Below are 20,884 nucleotides of genomic sequence, written 5' to 3'. Positions count from 1 at the left end.
ACTGGTATTTTTAACACAAATCGTGATATTGTTTTACGAATTTTAGTGCTTCTTTAATTATGATGCCGGTACTATTTTTATACGTATGTGTATGAACCTGTGGAATAAAACATTACAAGCTAAATGAAACTACTCCTATTTCTGCACCCCGCTCTTCTATTTCGTGTACCATCTATTTATCGCGTATTGTTGGGCCAATGATCCTTATCAAAGTGCGTGCGATAAAAAAAAAATCAAAAAAAAAAGTAAAATAGGGAAGCAATATAAATAGAAGGGGCGATTGTTACTTCAGATCTTTAATTATCTAGCATTCATAAATCTTAGGTGTAGTACACTCTCTTCCGCTTATATGCATTTTGCACTTTTCAGCAGGACAGGCATTTTTCACGTTTTCAATTTGGCCTTACAATTATTGTCTAGCTCAGGTTATTCCAATGTCCTCATTTCAGATACCAGTGCTGGATTTGGCTCAAAAGCCGAACCAGGATTCAGATAGTATAAATAGCACTCCTTCATCAGCTGGACCCGAAAGCATTCGTGATAATTTAATGGATTCATCCAGCCAAATGAATCACGTTCCTTCTATATTATCATCATCTTGGCATGTAGAGTCACGCTCTACTGTAAATCGACTTTCTGACGAATCGAGTAATTGGTTGCTTTTCCCTTCTGGAGATAATCAGTTTCGACACGAAGTTTTAAGTGGTAATAATATTGATTCTACTCCTTGCGATCTTTCGACTACAACCAGCAATTTGACTGAGGGGACTTTTCCCTTTGCCGATAATTTCAGTAATGCAACATCTGATCGGGTAGAACTAGCACAAAGAAGAAATGCCACAAACCAACGGATTGAATCCTGGAGACAAGAGCAGGTAAGGATTCTTTTGGGTGAATTGTCTGGTACAACTAATCCTATAATTACTAATCATGGAAGTGGGAATCTGCGTCCATTTGAGGCACGTGATTTATTAAGAAAATGGGACTTGGAGAGTCTTTCTACTGACAGAAAATGGCGAAAGTGTACAAAGATAGAAAAGTTATACGGAGATTATGTCATTAGGGGATATTCAGGATCTCATCTTAAGGAGATTAAGACCGCGTTAAATGATTTGGCTACTTATCTTAAAGATTCATTAAGGAGCCCACCTAAAGTCAAGGCGATAAAGCACGAATATAAAAGGCAGCGCAATAGGCACTCGGACAGCCAATTCATGAATAATCCTTCACTCCAGAAATGCATTCCCATATATTTGAAAGGCATAATTGTGGAATCAAATCTATTTTATGATTTTCAAACCCGGGAAGCAGATGGATGTACTGATAAAGAATGTGATACAGAAGAAAGAGAGGTTAACGAACAGCCCAATGACGAGAGTGTCGGCGTTATTCCCATGAGAAGACAGAATTTCTGGGAGACAGACAGTGTTGATTCAAGTCAATTTACAACCAGATCGGAGAGCATTGTTGGATTTTAGGCAAATGTAGATTTTTACTAGTGCAGGTCGAGTGCTGTTTTCTTATATATGGTCTATTTTGTAAATTTATCGGGGTCAAATCATTTTTCGGTTATCTATTATACATTTTGCAATAAATCGGAGGTAAAGTTTAAAGCTTAAAAGATGCGGTGCGTCTGTATTATCTACATAAGTATTCATTGCATATCCACATCTTCCTTTTCTCCCTGACCGGTTTCATCAGCAACATTCTCGTTGGCATCTTCCGTATTACTATGATTGCTTACGTTGCTGGTATCTGGATCATTAGTGATTGGCGCTTGTTTCTCACTTTCTGAAGGAATTTTATTATTGGCTGTACTGTCATCCTTTGCATTCTCCTCGATGTCCTCATCGCCCGACTCTTGGATGTATTCAATTGTTTCACTTCTTGAGTATTCGTCCATTTGTTCTTGAAGTACTTCTCGACTATCAGAAAATTCTGCCATTATATCACCAATCTCTGTATCGTAGTCACTGTTCACGTATTTGTTTAAAAATGCACTTCTTCTCATAAGTTGGTCGTACTGGTTGGCAATTTTCACCAATAAAGGAACCACCGAAGTTGAATTTGCAAGCATTAGACCACTCATAGAATCCTCCTGAACGGATGACTTCCCTGCATCAACGCCAGGTTTTGAGCCAAATGCCACATGAATTGCTGATGAGCTCCATGGGGCAAAGTTAATCCGATCCTTTGCTTTCATTAAAGCACGTTGTATAGATTCTGCCTGGCTTGCTATCGTATTTCTCTGCCCCAGTATGATATCAAACACAGAAATGTTTGTACCCGCATTTGTGCTGTTCGAGCACATTCTTAGCTTCTTATCCAAAACCTCTAATATTACGTCATAAGCTGTACTGCTGCGTATTTTCTTGGCAACGGCTCTGCTCAAGTCATCAGGTAAGAAAGGTGTATAACTTGGCACAAGAAAATGTAAGTCAGGTGTCGGTACGAGTGTGGAAAGAATACTTGTGAGATTGTTGTATGAATATCCCGGGAAACGAAGCGTGTTGGTTGCCGCAGACATGACTGTAGATATGAGTTTATTTGCATCTTTGAATGAGGGACTTAAAAGCTGTAAGCTCTTTGAAGCAATTGACATCAAAGATTGGTTATCCACAATTATGTTTGCATCTGTTTGTTCGATCAATCTTTTCAACGTTAGAACGGTGTTGTATGGTTGCACCACCACTTCGGATGCTCCAAATACGGAATAAGTTTGCACCAATTTCTTCGGAAAGTTATCGCTCAATTCTTCCAACAAAAAGGAACCAAAACCAGATCCAGTTCCACCGGCAACGGAGTGTAATAGCTGAAATCCTTCACAATTGTCACAGCCATCAAGCTGTCTATTTATCATATCCAGAACCTCCTCTTTGTTATGTACGGCGTTCATATATCCTTCGGCCCATCTATTTGCAGCACCGCCACCCTCTGAAGACACATAGCAGTTTTTCGGATCGAAAAGTGAATCATTGGTCTTATTCCTAATGCTGTTAATAACTCTTGGTTCTAAATCAATTAATATTGCACGCGGCGTATATCTACCTGTACTTCCTTGTGAAAAAAAGACGCCAGGTCTATCATTCCGATATTCCCCCTCATCCTGTGAAATTGGCATTCCATCAACCTGTATTCTGTGTTCTTGGCACAATTGCGACCAAAACTGCTCACCCACCTGATTACCGCATTGTCCTTGTAAATTTATCACGTGTTAGTATTTAATCTTGAATTTTAATCCTAGACGAACACACAAAGGCTGTCCAAATTTATGATGACAAAGTATACCCATGATATATACGGCAAATATTTTGAAGATGTATGTAATGTGTATTAATAATGAATCTGGATCAAACGGCACATTTGATTCTGCACATAAAACTATCGAACACCAGTGTATTTTTATCACCTGAACTTACCTGCTTGAAGTGTAATAATCTCACCCGGCATATTTTAACTGAGTAGGAATGTGACGAGCAATACCGTAAAGTGGATGAATATTTGCGGGTACTTCTGTTATTATTAGAGCTGATAATAAAGATTCAAATGTAAGCATCCATGCAAACCCTTAATGCTCGACTGGGGTTGAATTTCTTGTTTACATCCATAATTTTTTTTCTTAGTTTCGCGTCGGTCGCAAAAAAAAATCGACTATCATAGTCGATCGGCAAGTCACCACCCACATAATGGATCCTTTCCCCATTTTAAACCCCACCCTCAGTGGGGAAAGGAAGACTTTCAAAATACTTCCGTATTTTCCCGATTTCGTTGCAGCATTGTAATTTAAATAGCATCATATTCGCACGTTTTTGACTTAATTGGAGTTCAATTCATTCCACATTGCATTTGTACCTTGATTATCAAATATAGAGGTAAAAATCAAGATGTACTTTTGGAGTGTACATCTGTTCATTCTCTTACTACTGGCATTTGAGCAGTGCTATGCAGTTAAGGATTATCTTTTTAAAAAATGCGGGCAGTCCGGCTTTTGCAACCGAAACAGACACTTTGCTTCAGAAGTTGAAGGGTTGGGCGATAAGTACAACTCACATTATTCAGTTGATATCTCATGTCTTGATATAAATGATGCCGATGGAATTGTTAGAGGTGTCTTACTCAAGCAGTTGAACGATGGAACTTTTGTCGATCTAAACTTCAATTTAACCCTCATAAACAACAATGATCTACGACTAAGAATTGACGAGGCAAATAGAGAAGAGAGGATCGGTACAAATGTGACTTCTCCTGTTACCAAAAAGAGATATGATGAAGCTTCAAAATGGTCTTTTGTCAATAGCACATCAATTAGATCAAGCTCATTCAAGCACACTTTGGGCAGCGATAAGCTTACTTTACAGTATGGGGGTCATTATAAGACTGATGTTATTCTCTACCCATTTCAGATTTACATGTACTATGATGAAAACCTTCAGCTAGTGGTCAATGATCGAAACTTTCTCAATATAGAACACTATAGGACAAAGGAAAGCGAAGAAGATGAGAATTCAAACGATATTGCACCAGAAGAGTCGAAATATAATGCATATCATGATGACTTCAAGGATTCAAAGGGGGATACACTACCTTTAGGTCCGGAGTCTGTGGCATTAGACTTTACGTATCAAAACTATACAGATGTCTACGGTATTCCTGAACATGCAGACTCTCTTTCATTAAAGGATACAACTGATGGCGAGCCATATCGTCTCTACAATGTCGATATTTTTGAATATCCCGTTGAGCAAAAATATGCCATGTATGGTTCAATTCCTTTCATGATGTCTGTGAAGCCAGATACGGCTATCGGTGTCTTTTGGGTCAATAGCGCTGATACTTACATTGACATCAAAAAGCATCTTGCTGAAAAGCAGGGAAACGATACTGAGAAACTTGTCGATTCGTTGAAAAGTTACGAATCAAGTGTAGACAAGGTTCAGACTCACTGGATGTCTGAAAATGGTGTATTGGATGTAGTTTTATTTGTGAAGCCGACCCCGGCAGAGGTTTTGAAAGAATACGGATTGCTAACAGGTTATTCCGCATTACCTAATATCTTTTCCCTTGGCTATCATCAATCCAGATGGAACTATAATGACCAAAAAGACGTTCTAGATGTGTCTTCACATCTAGATCAGAATCAAATGCCATGCGATGCCATCTGGTTGGATATCGAGTATACGGAAAAAAAGAAATACTTCACCTGGGATCCTCACGCTTTTCCAAATTCGGACGAAATGGCCGCTACCTTGAATAAAACAGGAAGAAACTTGGTTGTCATCATTGATCCACATCTCAAGACCGGTTACAAGGTTAGTGATGGCGTAATAAAGGACAAAATAGGCATAATGAAGTCTGATCTGAAGGAAATATACAAAGGTCAGTGTTGGCCTGGTGAGTCTGTCTGGATAGATACTCTCAATCCTGCATCAAATGACTACTGGAACAAGCAGTTTGCAAATGGTACAGATCTCTTGAAATATAGCACGAACATTTATCTTTGGAATGACATGAATGAGCCATCTGTTTTTGATGGTCCCGAAACAAGTGCTCCAAAAGATCTTATTCATTATGGTAATTGGGAACATCGTTCTGTTCATAATCTTTATGGTATGACTTTTCATGAGGCCACGTATGGGGCACTTATTGCCAGAAATCCACACCTAAGACCTTTCATTCTTACTCGTTCTTTCTTTTCTGGCTCCCAGCGAACTTCCACAATGTGGACTGGTGATAATACAGCCAGTTGGGAATATCTCCGTGAATCGATTCGAATGATTTTGGCACTAAACATTGCTGGTTTCCCATTTGCTGGCTCTGATGTCGGTGGCTTTTTCGAAAACCCCGATGAAGAGCTACTAACCAGATGGTATCAAGCTGGTATATGGTACCCATTCTTCAGGGCACATTCACACATTGACTCTAGAAGAAGAGAGCCATATTTGGCTGAGGAGCCATATAAAAGCTATATATCCGATGCACTCAAACTTAGATACAAACTTTTGCCTATCATGTACACGTTGTTTTATCGGACTTCCGTTTCAGGTTCCCCTGTTTTGAAACCAATGTTTTATGAATATCCTGGCAATAAAAAGTCATACAGCATTGATGATCAGTTCTTCCTTTCGGATCTTCTTGTGAGGCCTGTTATGGAGCAGAATCAGCATAGAATTAAGCTATATCTTCCGGATGATAAGAAATACTACAATTTCTTCAACCTGGACCAAGTGTTGTCCGGAGAAGGTTATCATTACAATGTCTCTGCTGAGATAAATGAGATTCCTGCTTTCTTGAGGGAGGGATCAATCCTACCTACAAAGCAGAGATATAGAAGAAGCTCCAAACTCATGACCTATGACCCTTACACTTTATATGTGACAATAGATTCAAGTGGTAAGTCAGCAAATGGTGAGCTTTACATCGATGATGGTAAGAGCTTTGACTATCTGGATAGCGAAGACTTCATACTTCTAAACTTTACTGTTGAAAATGGTGACACGCTTTCTTCTAAAGTGATAGGTGGAAGTTCTTCAAAGCCTTTTACCAGTTCTTTGTCGGAGGTGAAAATCGAAAAGATTCTTATTGCAGGTGCCGATGATGAGCGCATGGAAGCTGCTCAAGTAGAACAAGAGGGGAAGATCTGGTCCTCGGATATTGAAAAGAATGATAACTCGTCGGTTTTATCCATCAGAAATCCTGCAGTTGCAATCAACAAACAATGGACGATTAGGTTCTGAGTGTGCAATTTTTCTTTCTGTATTTATGTTTTATGAATTTTTCATGACGTTTACCTTACACACATACTTGTAGCATACGCATATACTATTAGTTTCGGAAAGATTCATTATCAAGTGTAGCAAAGAAATAGAAATATAATTTAATTAATGGCATGCCAACGACTGTCCGGAGGTACGGTTGTCGGAAAATAGGAAGTGGCCAACTATTGCACCAAAAGTGACAGAAATCATTACCCAAACGTTAAAAGTCATAAATAAAAGCATTATCATAAACGAGTAAAAAACAGTGAGACCATATATGATTGAGCTCTTCACCTTAAATGTCTTTAACTGCCTTGCGGAACTGGCACCGCCTTCGGTCATTGAATTGTAACGGTATTCAAATGCTGCTGCCCATTTCTTGAACAATTCATATCCTATGGTAATGAATACAATAATGGCCATACTAGATAACATCTGAATTTTTGTGGTTATTCTCCATCCTGAGGAAAGTATGCATAGATTCTTGTATCCAGAGTTGAGCACCATCGACATTTCACACATATCGTCTGATCCATCGCCCATTCCGGGCATATCGTGATCTATAGAGCTGTGATCCATCATTGAATGATCCATGTCAAAAAAGAATGTTTCCGAAGAGAGTTTTTGAGTAGAGTTAAATTGAGGAAACTAACCGTACTTTATATGTAGAAAGTTCAGACGCTCGGAATTGTTTTAATGTGATACCGGTGGCTGCTGCTTCTGGTATTCCACACACTTTTTTTAGCAGACAAGTATCAGTTCGGTAAGTTTAAGAAAAATACGGTTTTTCCTGGTGTTTTTTGGGGAATGGTACCTCTACTTTGAATGTGTCGTTATCGGTGTTAAAATGGAATGGCTGCATTTAGTAATGTTGAAAAGGACGAGAAAAAAAAAATAGAATAAAATAAAAACTAAAAAAGAGCTCAGTTGGTTGGGAGCAAACGAGCGAACCGAGCATTTATTCCGCATAACTCCAATCAGTTATGTGCCCTCGAAGTTTCATTTTCCCCAACAAAAGGCTCGAATTTTTTGTCATCACCTGGTTTATCCACTGTCTCTGGTCTATCCCCGATGATCTCAGAAAGTAATTCCTCTGATCTAAGCTTCAACTCAACAGTAAGTGGTTCGGGCTCAATCGCAATTGAGCCTGGATACAGATTCAATTCTAAGGGATTCAACAAAGTTGTGTGCGGGCTTTGAAACTCAAATAAAAGGATGAACTTGCATGTCAAGGTGTACAACTCCTGGAATGCAAGATGATTTCCTAGGCACATCCTGGCACCGATTCCAAACGCCAAGTGCTTCGTCTTGCTGTTGAGAAAACGCTCTGGGATGAATTCCATTGGTTTGTAGAATACCTCTTCATCGTGATTTCCAGCCCAACAGTTCATAAAGAGAATTGTCTTGGCAGGGATAACCGCATTTCCATAAACTATCGATGCAGTTGTCTCTCTTGGTAATGCCATTGGCAACACCGTGAAAAGTCTCAATGTCTCTTTAACCAGAGCCACTACATATTTGCATTTCAGCTCTCTGTAACAGTCCCTGTATGCCCCTGCTGGGTCGTTTGCGTAGCACTTCAACAACTCATTATATGCCTTTTCGCAAATGTGTGGAGAGTTTGATAGCTGATGTATTTCATAGAGGAAGTTTAAAGGTGTGTTGTCGAGTCCAGCACTAATCAGTGTTAGACAGATACTGGCCATTTGTCCCCTGTTGATGTTTTCCCCACCATCCATGAAGTACCTGTACATGAGACTTTTTTTCACTGAAACAGTGGGATAAGTTACATTATTCTTGGAATATGTGAAGTATCTGTCTAGATATTTCTTTCTTCTCTCGTATAATGCACTGGCCTTCTTCTCTTTCCCAGAAAGTCTCTCCACAAGTCCCCGGAAAGGCTGCGGTAGAAAATCCTGGAAGTTTTGCACATGAGACCTCACTTTTGTGATTTGATTCTCCACATATATGATCTCTTTTGCATTCTTCCGAGCCTCCTCATCTGAGTAATTTATTGAGTACCCATAAGTGAGCATTAAAGCAACTGCCAAATGGAAATACTGGCATTGAAGAAGAAGATCATTCACAATTAATGACCTGGTAAGCTTCCCATTGCTGGCCACCTTCTTTTTCCCACTTTCCTTGATAATTCTGGCAATGAGCTTATCCGATTCCCGACCAATCACACGGCCGTTGTAACTTTTTCCATGATAAAGGCTAAGAAGATGAGAAGTGACAAATTTCCTCATCTTCAAATAATCTGGGCCAAACGGTGTAGTTCCTATAGTGTATATATTTTCTTTTGAAAGAAGTTTGTGAAATGTGTCACCAATTGGTCTTGAGTTATTTCCCCGCACACTTTTACAGCACCATAACTTCATAATCGAGGAATAGGAGTTGACAATAATCACATCTCTAATTCCAAACCTAACCTGGTAAACATCTCCTAAGCTTTTTGTTATTTTGAGAAACTTCAGACAAGGAGAGTCCTGCCATGTTTTTGCTGATGGAGATATCAAGGAGAGATTACCCCAAACTGGAATAGCAGAATAAAGATTTGGTATGTTCTTAATTCTCCTGGGAGAAAGAAAAATTATGTCAACAATATAGATCACAACAAGTAACATTAGGATCCATCTGATCACAAGAAGTAATGGATATACCCGATCAAGAATTTCACCTACTTTTCCAGGGTGTGATGGAATCCAGGTTAGGATGTTGATCATGTTTATTACTTGGATAGATAAAAAAAATGTCGGATTTGTGCTTTTGAAAGAAAACATGAAATTAAAGCATATAAGAATTTAGGAAGATAATAAAATATCAGCCACTATATACGATGTAGATATTTTCCAACATTAGATGATTCATTCCTTGTTAGCGCCGGTATACTCACCCTGAATTGGTTACAAGGGATTCCAGCGACAAGGCCGGATGTGGCATTTTTTGAAGAATGAAAAAAAAAAAATAAAAAATAAAATGTGTAAACAAAAACGTCCCAGACGCGAATACTCGAAGGTAAAGCATAATGTTTTGTGCATGCGTAAAGAGTATGTATGTATTGAATCAAAGTGTATATTCAAAGGCTCTCCTCAATCGCTGTTGTAAGGACATATATGTGGAACCTTGCCAAGGTCTACTACTCCATGCTGAAAGTCTGAAGTAACTATTCCTTTTCTCCTCTTCTAGATTCTTTAATCACTGAGAAAGTGCGTCCATATACAAATGAGCAGTTTTCAAGAGCAACAAGCATTGGAGCAGTCACTCAGCAATTTAGACTCCATCAGACCATTGATGGATGAGTTGCGGCAAAGCCTCCAAGAACATTTAAAGAATATAGAACAACTCGTCATTAGAAAGCGTGCAAACTACGAAAAAGCACTGGCAGAGCTCGAAAGCCAAAAGAATGAACTCAACATAAAAATAAAGAAGTATGATGAAGAGAAAAATCAGATCAGTTTAATATTAAGAAGAGAGATAGAAGACAAAGAGAAAACGTCGATAAAAGTGCGAGAGATGAAGGCCCAGCAAGAAAGACTTACGAAACAGTCTGAGAAGTTTCATAGTGATATCAAGAGGTTGGATGGTGAAATTGAGGCTAAGGTGCAAAAGCTCAATGATGAAAAAGCTATGCTATCAGACCAAAAATCAAAAATAACAGATAAAACATTTCAATTTGAACAAATGCTAGGGATGAGAATAGAGACAGGCGGAGAGAATAATTCTATAAGTTTTATCTTCAAAAATGTCGATCCTGATAATTTTCAGCGGGAGGTGAACTTTGTTTTGGATCCAGCAAAGTATCAAATTGTTAAGACGAGCCCTGAGTTGCCCGATACTGTAGTGTCTGAAATTATGGATCGTTTTGCTAAGCACAAGGAAATCGGATATTTATGGCGAGATATGAGGATCAAGCTAAGGGAGAAACTCCTTGAAGAATCAGATTAGGTACTTGTTGACTGTGTAATATATACATTAAGTGTGTAAATTAGATTATGGATTGAACTGATAATCCTTTCATGAGGAAAGAAGAGTGGAGGAAAATGGGAACAGAGATTAAATTATACCACGAAAAAAAAAAAAAAAAAAGTAGAAATAGAAGGGATGCCAGTCCAGATCAGATAATGCATTTTCTCAACTCCGTATGATTTACACCACATTTAAATAAGATTTATTTCAAATAATTCCTACTCAGCTTTGTTGATGAAATGGATGCTGCAAGGTTGGATGGTCAAACTGAGACCCATGATGTTGTTGGGAGTAGTGCGGAAATAGCTAAACAAACTGATGCTTCCCAAGAGGAAGAAAATCAGACTTTGAAAAGAAGTAATGAAGAGCCTGTCCAATCCGAACCGGTGACAAAGAAGGTTAAAACAACACCGGAACCAGTGCCGCAATTAAAGAAGGAAGAAGAAAAGAAAAGTGAAATTGTCATCAAGAAGCCAATTGAAGAGATAATTGATGGATCCGACTTGCGCAAGTTCCTCAACAAGAATATCACTCCGTTTCTTATTAAGGCTTTGGATGAGTTATCTGTGTATTGGCAGAAAGGAGAATACGATGACCTGGACAGTAAAGCAATCCTCCTAAAATTTAGTGAAATAATCAAGGAGTATGCAGATAAGACTCAGTAGATCTGTCTGTATGTGAATGGAAGATTTGGTGTATAATACGAAATTGGTGTATACTTTGTGGTGTGAATAGAGGTGATTACAGTGATATTTGCTCATTAAAAATATTAATATTTCATTAAATGCAATTATGTACATGGAAGATAAGAAGAACGGAAAAAAAGAAAATAAAGATTTCATAACTGCTCTTCCGAGAGACTTGTTTCATCTGCTTCATTTGCCAACAAATTTAGTGTGAATCTGGAGAGAATCTGAACTAGTCCAAGTCTCCAGCCTCTGAAAATGGCCAACGGACCCTTGTTAAGCTCTTCAGAATTGTCCACCTCTATACTTATGCTGCTTTCAAGGTTGTTCTCTTTGCCATAGTCAATTGCCTTCGTGCCAGACATAATATAATATAACGTAGACAAATAGCCCTGATAACCACCAAATTTGACGCACATATCATCCTCAGAAATGCGCATAACGCTTGGAATATGCTCGCTATGAAGCAAACAGTTAACCTGAGCTCTGCTGTATAAAGTTTCGAAAGGAAGCTTGATAAATAGTCCCAAAATCTTGAGCAACAAATTGATGGTGCTGTATAAATATGGGCTATTGTACTTACTTATGTGTAGAATTGATGAAACCAAGTATTCCGGATAGTGCTGCGATAATGCACGAACTAGACTTGTGATAAAGTTTGGAATGATAAGATCACGTGGAATCTTGAACAGAGAGAATCTAGGAAGCTTACCAACAATTTCCCTGAAAGAACGCATACCTTTTGTGGAAGTTGTCACTATAAATCTCATTCTTATAAGGGCGATTTGCGAAAGAAACATGCTGGTGACAACATGGCTGAGAACACTGAGTCCTAAACTGAGATTTGCATTGGGAGAATGGCTTATATCGACAAACAAAGGATCTGGGATGTTTAGCAATCCCGAAACAAAGCCGCTGATCCAAGATTGAATCGTATACTGGAAAGTACTCATTAAAAATGACGTGTTGACAGCCTTGAAAATACCTCGTGGGCCCTCTTTTGCTATCAAACCAGACACAATATCCACGATATTGAGCGATTCCGGTTCTATAAGACACCCTCTTGTAGCTTTTGACCGTTTTTTCAAATGCGTTTTCCCGTTGGTGGTACCAAGACCACGCTTTTCAACTCTAGGAGACCGTTCTATTTGCGACTCTCTTAAATTAGAAACACTAGCTTTCGAGGTATCTGTCAAATCATTAGTCTCATCCACCTCTTTAAAGTACGTTGAAGCATCCTCTGATTCTGAATCTGATTCAATTGCAACGTTGGCATCTGAGGTGGAACCAGAACTCACAGTCTTGTCCTGAGGAGAAAAATAATGCTTTTTTAATGATCCCTGAGTAAAGGATCCCACCTGTAGAAGAATTTTGGATATCTCAAACGGCTGGGAAAACAAAAGCCGGCTGTAGTTCGATAGAAATGAGTGCAGCAAGGAACTCAAAAGCTGTTTCATGTTTGCGGAATCGAAATATTCTTTGAATTCTAAGTCTGAGTATATGTTTTTCTTATATCTGAGAGATGGATTGCTCACCAAAGGGCGTATTATACTTCTTGTGGCAGTTGTTCCTATTCCAATTCCGCTTCTCCCAGATGCAGTCCGGGATATTATAGGAAGAGAAAGCGAGATTGGCCTTCCTGTGGAGTTATCAATGATTCCAATATCTGGCTCATAACTAATGGGATACATACGATCAAATTCCTGTCGGTTCACATACGGGCGCTGGGACCCGTCAGCAAACTTTCGGGTAGACATATGAAGAGTCAAAAGTTAACCTTTCGTTAAAGATTGTTCTAAGTACTGGTATAAATGTGAATTGGAGCTGTAATGTATTGAAAGAGAGTGAACCTATTAATAAAAAAAAACGATATATCTATATCTCTGCCTTCTAATCTTGACAGCAAGCTCCTACTGGTAATTTTTTTTTTTTTTTTTCTTTTCTTTTCTTTTGGAACGTTGATTCTTTTTGGGTTTATCTATCACCTCTCAGGAGACAAGAAATTGTTGGAAACCTCCAGCCAGCTAAAGTCAAGTATTTTACAGCACGACCAAGATAACCTGGTCCTTAAGGAAATTAGAATTAGCATAAATTGACTTTCATCGCATTCAAGAGAATACGTGGTCGGTGTCTGTCATTTCTGTTTGGTTGTTAGCTGTTAGATAATAAGTGTCCGGTATTGGGTCGAGGCTGAAGTTACAATGTTTTTTAAAAGCAAATCATTTGACCCCGACACTTTCGAAAAGCAACTCAGAGAAATCTCAAAGGATATCTCCAAAAATGAGAGGCAGCTAAAAAGCATGCAGCTGAATGTTTCGAGTTATCGGAGGGTTATTCCGATGTATACAGTTTCATTGTACATTCTTGTCATCGCATATTTTTACCTTAGAGGCATGCTACACGACCAGAAAGCGATTCTGGTACTAATTGCGTATCCATTTGTGGTATTCCTACTTTACAAAGGTGCAATGTATCTATCGAATTACTTGATGAATTGGAAAAAGTCGACCATTGACAAATTGAAGCAGAGGCATGAGGAAAAACTAGCCGTTCTAAAGGAAAAAACAAATTTTGAAAGGACCAAGGAGTTGCTTGTAAGATTCTCCAATGGTGAGGACATCAAAGAGCTTGAAAAGGAAATCAAGAAGGCAAACTTGAAAAAAGAGGAGTATATTCAAAGATTGGCTAATGAACAACGTGATATGAAGAATCTCGGGCAACGAAAGGGCAAAGATGGTAAACTGTATGATAATCTTTTTAATCTGATGATGGGAGAAGATGAAATGGGCGCAGATAAGCGATATGCTTTAATTTGCCATAATTGTTTGCAACATAATGGATTAGCACCTCCTGGACAGGCTCCAAATGAGGTAAGATATATTTGTCCCAAGTGTGGTTGGGTTAACGGTGATCAGAAAGAAGGTCAAAGCCCGTTACTACTTCCAAAGATTCAGGATTTGAAGGATGATGTTGGAGTTGACCCTGCAAAAGATGATCACTCCAGCAAATCTAATAACACAAGCGATGCTTCTTCGAAGTGAATTGTTTGTGACAGAAGTGCATGACGATTTCCTATATAAAAACTGTCAAAGCTGACCATTCGACACTCCAGGTACATTACAATGAATCATTTTTCTACGTATACAAGAAATTGTAAGTTTTAGTGGAAGCATCATTAACTAAAAAATGTCATTGCTAGATTGCAGCACGACAAAATGAAGGAAATGTAGGTGTATATAACGAAAAAGCATGTGCTTAGATATCAGCCAAAGACATGATTGTGTTGACAACATCACCCTTCTCTTTCCTCAAAGCACTAACAGCCTTGGCTTTAGAGACATTGGCCTGGTCCATGACAACCTTGATATCAGCCTCCTCCAATCCAGTGGTGTCAACATCGGCATCTGCAACTTCCTCCTCTTCCTTATCATCCTCTTTCTTGTCTTCCAAAGAAGCTTTCTTGAGGTCCTCAGTGATAGCATCGGCAACAGAGCCGGAGGTGCTGATATCTTCGGTAGTCTCCTTTCCGTCATCAGCAGCCTTCTGAGCAGCTTTCTGTGCAGCCAGAGTCTCGGCATATCTCTTGTTGAGGTCTTCAACCTTAGCCTCACCGAAAACAACATATGAACCACCCTGAGTCTTGTAAACCTCTGGGTTCTCAATGGCCAAGATGAAGTTACCCTTCTTCTTGAAGGTAACTCTTGAAATGGACTTGACCTGCTTCAATCCAAGCTTCAAAAGACGCTCTTTAGCTTGCTTTTGGTGCTTTGGGATAATTGAAACATTGGCTCCAGCTGGAATTTGCTGCTCTGCGGCAGGAGTAGCCTCTGGTTTGGCTTCAGTAGCGGACATTATTATGTTTTTTTTTGGTTATGTTGTGTATTAACACTTGGATTATGCTATAATACTAAATGTATAATTGAAGAACGTAACGTATTACTTGGTAATAAGATTCTTTTTTTTTTTGTTCTCATTTTTTCCACTTACCTGACTCGAATTTTTCAGCAGTACAAAAAAGGTGGTATTTTTTCAGCGAGACGACGAAAATTTTGGGGAAAATGCTTTAGCAATAGAAAAATTTTCCTTCTACAATTAACAATCCAAAATGAAGTCTCCTTATTTACATCTATACACCGGAGAGTTTTCATGCTTTTGCGCCCACTTTTTTTTTGGCCTTGCTGTTACATCCTTGCACATGTGCAGTCAAACAAACATGTGGAAAATATGTAGCAGTAATTATTTTGGCTTGAATCCCTGCTCGGAATTAAAGGAAGTGCTCCGCCGCGTATTCGGCAGAAGAAAACAAAAAGATAGAGAATGTTCGGCACATTATTTTTCAAGCCTTCTGAAGGACCCTAACTGATTTATTTTTATTTTTTATTTATTTATATGGGATGCATGCAGATAGGCAAACGTAAATATCGCTGAATAGATCTGGCCGTGCGCAGCAACACGTACATACACCCATCTCATTTATGTTTATTTAGTCTCAACAATTTTTTTTATCAACTCGCATTTTTTTCTGATTACTTACTTATTTACCTCTTCTTTTCATGTTCTTCCATACGTTAGCAAGATAGAATAGCCAACGATTCTTTTCCTGATAATATTATCAAAGTCAATCGCACGTTCTTCCTGACTTTGCTTCGGCCCAAGACTAAGCCGAGTTGCCGGGGTTATCGTGACCAATATTTTATTTTTAGCTAGATAGCTTGCTCCAGATTTTCAACCATAATTACCCTCTCTTAAGCCAAATTAAGGTTGTTATACATAGGCAAAGGATCAATTCACCAGTCATCTGAGCGTTTCATAAATTTGCATATGGCACCTGCTTTCGTGCTTCATTAGACCTTCCTTCCGCTTTTTCGACTTGTGAAATATAATAATATTTACTACCAATTTGTTTATATCTAATTAGCAGCATCTGCTCGCATAAAATACACCGAATATGAAATTAATCAGCCCCAGCAGGATCAAAGAGTTGTTTAAAAAGCCAGAGCCCCCGAAACAACCAAGGCACATTTTCTTTAACCAGGAACTTCCGGCGGAATATAAAGATGCCAAAGGTGAGCCGGTGATGTGCTATCCCCACAACAAAGTGCGGACCACCAAGTACACGGCGTGGAACTTTTTGGCCAAAAACATTACATTGCAATTCATGAACATCGCCAACTGCTATTTCCTTTTCATTATTATATTGGGAGCATTCCAAATCTTCGGTGTGCAGTCTCCTGCAATGCAGGCTGTTCCTTTGATCGTTATTGTCGCACTTACTAGTATTAAGGATGCGTTTGAAGATTTCCGTCGGGCAAGAGCTGATCATCAGATGAATACTTCCAAGGTCCACCGTCTTTGTGGTCTTACAAATCCAAACATTATCATTAAGAAGAAAACGCTGTCTTCCAGGTTGTCCGATTGGTGGTCCAGGAAACTTTGGGCAGCCGGAGATGCCGTTGCCGAAAAGGTGAAGAAAAACCGGAAAGTTGGTTCTTCTGCAAAGAATAGTGCTTCTCCAAAACCTAAAGGGCATACGGAAAAACCAAGTAATAGTATTCCGGCTCGACCAAGTGTGGATGGATCATCCAGCCTTCCCGGATTGTCGAATATCAATACTGTGGATAGCTACGCCCCTTCTTTGGGATCGCTTGCGCCTTCCTTGGTTTCCAATGTTAGTGATGTTTCTGGAGTTGGCTCTCTGGCACCCGTGAGAGCTTCACTATCTACTGTTAGATGCACAGGTAGACTGACTCCGTTTGTCCCTGAGACAGTGTCAAATCCAAATATAATACCAACTAAAAATGCCTGTCGGTTCAGAACTACTTATTGGGAGCAGCTTAATGTGGGAGATATCATAAGAGTCCGTGAAAACGAGGAAATTCCTTGCGATTGTGTGGTTCTCTCGTCTAGTGACAGAGATGGAATTTGCTATGTTGAAACCAAGAACTTGGATGGTGAGACAAGTTTAAGGCGGAAATCTTCGCTGAAGTGTGGCAGTGGTTTGGTTCATTCCGCTGACTTTGAGCGGGCAGCTTTCGAAATAGACACCGAGCCTCCTTCCCGTAACTTGTACAAGTTCAGAGGTGTCATTCGGTATCAGTCCTATCTGAACACGGAGGACACGACTGGAACGTTTGAGAGTGAAGCCATAGATATTGATAATGTCCTCTTGAGAGGGTGTATATTGAGAAATGTGTCCTGGGTCCTTTGCTGTGTTGTGGCCACTGGTGAGGATACGAAAATCATGCTTAATAGTGGTGTGACCCCAACGAAGAGAACCAAGATGGCAAAGGCATTAAATAAGATTGTTTTCATGAACTTCTTTTTGTTGTTTGTGATGTGTTTTGCTGCTGGTTTGATCAATGGCTTGTTCTACCGGAAGAAAGGTAACTCTAGAACTTTCTTTGAGTATAAGCCGTATGCTGGATGGTCGCCTGCTGCCAATGGTGCTGTTGACTTCTTTGTCAACTTGATTCTTTATCAAACGCTTGTTCCGATCTCCTTATACATTACGATCGAAATCATCAAGGCTTTCCAGGCGTTCTTTATCTACTCTGACGTTCAAATGTACTACGAGGAAAAAGATATGCCTTGCACTCCAAAGACCTGGACGATATCTGATGATCTTGGGCAGATTGAATATGTTTTCAGCGATAAGACTGGAACTTTGACGCAGAATGTTATGGAGTTTAGAGGTTGTACCGTTCATGGAAAGAAATATATCGGAGCAGTAGCCAAATCCGAAACTGAGGAAGATGAAAAGAAAAAAGACGTTTCAAAAGACCAGTCTCGACCTCCAACTAATTCTATCAAGCCGGATCTTGAAAAGGATTCTAATATGTACCCTCAACTGAATGAGAAGCGTCTATCTGTGGCTGGAAGCATCTCTGTACCATTTGACAGTATGCTCCTGGAGCAACAAAGAGATCAAAATGGGTATAACAGAGAATTTTTAATTTCACTTGCTCTTTGTCACGATGTCATTACGAAAAGATTACCTGATGGCAAGATTGAGTATCATGCAGAGTCACCAGATGAAGCTGCATTGGTTTCGGCTGCAAGGGATGCAGGTATAGAATTTCTGGGTGGAACAAGAGATGGCGGAAGGTACTTAAGGCTGAGAAGCAGTGTTACGGGAAAAGGAGGTAAAAGCACACTTGATAAATACCAATTACTGCAGACAATACCCTTCAATTCAGCACGTAAGAGGATGAGTGTTGTTGTTCAAACACCACAGGGAAACATTGTGGTTTACTGTAAAGGTGCCGATAACGTGATATACAAGAGGTTAGATAACAGCAGTAAGGATACATCTACAGTTGTAGGAAGAACGGCTATTCATTTAGGTGAGTTTGCAGAAGGGGGTCTTCGTACTTTGTGTGTTGCAAAAAGAGAGCTTACGCAAAAGCAGTTTTCGGATTGGAAGACCGCTTATGACAAGGCTTCACAGTGCGTGGATGAGACTCGTGAAAAGCGTATGGAGGATGTTGCTGCAAAATTAGAAGAGCACCTTAATCTTCTTGGAGGAACTGCCATCGAGGACAGGTTACAGGATGGGGTTGGCGAGTCGATCGACCTTATACATCGCGCTGGTGTTAAATTGTGGGTTTTGACTGGTGATAAGGTTGAAACGGCAATAAGTATTGGTTTCTCATGTAGATTACTTACAAATGAGATGGAGCTGATTGTTATTGGCGGCAAGAAATCAAAGCAGAGCATTAATGCCCAGACGGAAAACATGGATGGCAAATTAGAAAAGAGTAAGGGTCTCAATAATGCTGAAGACATTGAGAATATTATAGACGACATGCTAAGATCGAAATTTAATCTGGATGGTACCGAAGAAGAACTTGTCAAGGCGAGAAATGATCATTCAATGCCTGAGAAGTCTATTGCAGTGGTCGTTGATGGTGATGCTCTTGCCATAATTATGTCTCCCGAAAATAAGCATATTAAGAGAAAGTTTCTCCTATTATGTAAGCAGTGCCAATCCGTTCTTTGCTGTCGTGTTTCTCCTGCTCAAAAGGCAGAGATTGTGGGAATGGTCAAACATGGATTGCAGGTTATGACCTTGGCAATTGGTGATGGAGCTAACGATGTCTCCATGATTCAAATGGCCAATGTTGGAGTTGGAATTGCTGGACAGGAAGGCAGGCAGGCAGCTATGGCCTCTGATTATGCTATAGGGCAGTTCAGATACCTTGTGAGGTTATTGATGGTTCATGGTCGGTGGTCGTATCGTCGTTTGGCTCAGATGATTCCCTGCTTTTTCTATAAAAACGTGGTCTTTGTGTTCCCTCTTTTCTGGTACGGAATTTTCTGCAATTTCGACGGAACGTATCTTTACGAGTTTTCGTACTTGATGCTTTTCAATTTGTTCTTCACCTCTATTCCTGTTATCACCATGGGATGTCTTGATCAGGATGTCCCAGCTAAGGTTTCGTTAGCAGTCCCTGAACTTTATCGAAGAGGAATTCTCAACAGCGACTGGTCAATTCCCCGTTTCCTTACACTTTACATGCTTGATGGTATGTACGAGTCATTCATTTGCTTCTTCTTCACTTGGTTCTTACATTGGAAAGGTGTATTTGCTAATCAAAACGGTATGCCAGTCGATCACCGGTTTTGGCTTGGTGTCTTTTCGGCACACATAGCTGTCTTTTCATGTAATACTTACATTCTATTACGTCAATATCGCTGGGATTGGCTCACTCTTCTTTTCTGGTTTCTCTCCTTTGCAGTTCTTTTGTTTTGGACCGGTGTTTGGACATCTTCGCTATCAGGTTCAACCATTTTCTATATGGCTGGTGCCGAATGCTATGGTACCCTTTCGTTTTGGGTTCTTTTTGCCATTGGAACATTCTCGTCTGTCATTCCTAGAATTGCGTATGATGTTTGCAGGCAACTTTTAAAGCCAAACGATGTCGACATCATCAGGGAGCAAGTCAGAAAAGGAATGTATGCCAACTTGCCATCTGATTACGATCCAACCATACCAAATGTTGTTTCTAAACAATCCAATGTGGAAAGTCCACCGGCTAAAAATAACACATTCCTTCAGAATGTCAGTCAACCTTTCAAGAGTATTTTTACTCACAACAAAAAGAAGAGTTGGCTTCAGAATATCAAGGATGAGATGGTTCAGGAGGGGCAATCTTCAGCAAGAAGTTCATTGGATGGAATCAGGAGTAATGCTGACATCGGTATATCGTCACCTTCCAACTTGATGCGTGCGTATACACATAATGAGAGGTAAATTGGTGTACCAATATGTTTACACTCTGTGGACACTGTTCGTCATTCCCCTGTAATTTTTCTTTTTCCCCCATTGTTTCTTCACCCCAATTTTGGTTTGTTTTTCCCGTTTGCTTTTAGTACCCACAAATTCATTTTTAGAACGTTTGGATAATATAACCATTTGTAGTTGGAGCTTCTCGCCTGATGTACATTCAACCATTTCTCAGCCCATACTTATTC

At 39.6% G+C, this 20,884-nt stretch overlaps 11 protein-coding genes across 11 annotated transcripts; 6 read left to right on the top strand and 5 right to left on the bottom strand.

Annotated features, from left to right (window-relative positions):
- Positions 1-434: 434 nt before the first annotated feature.
- BRETT_003646 (uncharacterized protein) lies at positions 435-1,478 on the top strand (the record flags this gene model as incomplete). Its single annotated transcript, XM_041282151.1, has 1 exon — positions 435-1,478. One exon carries the CDS (start codon positions 435-437, stop codon positions 1,476-1,478), a length of 1,044 nt encoding a protein of 347 aa, XP_041135990.1.
- A 176-nt stretch (positions 1,479-1,654) lies between these two features.
- On the bottom strand, positions 1,655-3,121 carry BRETT_003645 (uncharacterized protein; the record flags this gene model as incomplete). Its single annotated transcript, XM_041282150.1, has 1 exon — positions 1,655-3,121. One exon carries the CDS (start codon positions 3,119-3,121, stop codon positions 1,655-1,657), a length of 1,467 nt encoding a protein of 488 aa, XP_041135989.1.
- Positions 3,122-3,884: 763 nt separating this feature from the next.
- On the top strand, positions 3,885-6,734 carry BRETT_003644 (uncharacterized protein; the record flags this gene model as incomplete). The annotated part of the gene is made up of 1 exon (XM_041282149.1): positions 3,885-6,734. One exon carries the CDS (start codon positions 3,885-3,887, stop codon positions 6,732-6,734), a length of 2,850 nt encoding a protein of 949 aa, XP_041135988.1.
- A 144-nt stretch (positions 6,735-6,878) lies between these two features.
- Positions 6,879-7,349, bottom strand: BRETT_003643 (uncharacterized protein; the record flags this gene model as incomplete). The annotated part of the gene is made up of 1 exon (XM_041282148.1): positions 6,879-7,349. One exon carries the CDS (start codon positions 7,347-7,349, stop codon positions 6,879-6,881), a length of 471 nt encoding a protein of 156 aa, XP_041135987.1.
- Positions 7,350-7,732: 383 nt separating this feature from the next.
- Positions 7,733-9,481, bottom strand: BRETT_003642 (uncharacterized protein; the record flags this gene model as incomplete). Its single annotated transcript, XM_041282147.1, has 1 exon — positions 7,733-9,481. The coding sequence occupies one exon, from the start codon at positions 9,479-9,481 to the stop codon at positions 7,733-7,735; it is 1,749 nt and encodes a 582-aa protein (XP_041135986.1).
- Positions 9,482-9,980: 499 nt separating this feature from the next.
- BRETT_003641 (uncharacterized protein) lies at positions 9,981-10,703 on the top strand (the record flags this gene model as incomplete). The annotated part of the gene is made up of 1 exon (XM_041282146.1): positions 9,981-10,703. One exon carries the CDS (start codon positions 9,981-9,983, stop codon positions 10,701-10,703), a length of 723 nt encoding a protein of 240 aa, XP_041135985.1.
- A 260-nt stretch (positions 10,704-10,963) lies between these two features.
- Positions 10,964-11,389, top strand: BRETT_003640 (uncharacterized protein; the record flags this gene model as incomplete). The annotated part of the gene is made up of 1 exon (XM_041282145.1): positions 10,964-11,389. One exon carries the CDS (start codon positions 10,964-10,966, stop codon positions 11,387-11,389), a length of 426 nt encoding a protein of 141 aa, XP_041135984.1.
- Positions 11,390-11,562: 173 nt separating this feature from the next.
- BRETT_003639 (uncharacterized protein) lies at positions 11,563-13,167 on the bottom strand (the record flags this gene model as incomplete). The annotated part of the gene is made up of 1 exon (XM_041282144.1): positions 11,563-13,167. One exon carries the CDS (start codon positions 13,165-13,167, stop codon positions 11,563-11,565), a length of 1,605 nt encoding a protein of 534 aa, XP_041135983.1.
- A 444-nt stretch (positions 13,168-13,611) lies between these two features.
- Positions 13,612-14,451, top strand: BRETT_003638 (uncharacterized protein; the record flags this gene model as incomplete). The annotated part of the gene is made up of 1 exon (XM_041282143.1): positions 13,612-14,451. One exon carries the CDS (start codon positions 13,612-13,614, stop codon positions 14,449-14,451), a length of 840 nt encoding a protein of 279 aa, XP_041135982.1.
- A 214-nt stretch (positions 14,452-14,665) lies between these two features.
- BRETT_003637 (uncharacterized protein) lies at positions 14,666-15,262 on the bottom strand (the record flags this gene model as incomplete). The annotated part of the gene is made up of 1 exon (XM_041282142.1): positions 14,666-15,262. One exon carries the CDS (start codon positions 15,260-15,262, stop codon positions 14,666-14,668), a length of 597 nt encoding a protein of 198 aa, XP_041135981.1.
- Positions 15,263-16,358: 1,096 nt separating this feature from the next.
- BRETT_003636 (uncharacterized protein) lies at positions 16,359-20,663 on the top strand (the record flags this gene model as incomplete). Its single annotated transcript, XM_041282141.1, has 1 exon — positions 16,359-20,663. One exon carries the CDS (start codon positions 16,359-16,361, stop codon positions 20,661-20,663), a length of 4,305 nt encoding a protein of 1,434 aa, XP_041135980.1.
- Positions 20,664-20,884: the final 221 nt, after the last annotated feature.

The sequence above is a fragment of the Brettanomyces bruxellensis genome, chromosome 6 (genome assembly GCF_011074885.1).
Source record: "Brettanomyces bruxellensis chromosome 6, complete sequence".
NCBI lineage: Eukaryota > Fungi > Ascomycota > Pichiomycetes > Pichiales > Pichiaceae > Brettanomyces > Brettanomyces bruxellensis.
The sequence above is the reverse complement of the archived record's forward strand: the minus strand, read 5'-3'. Positions and strand labels throughout refer to the sequence as shown.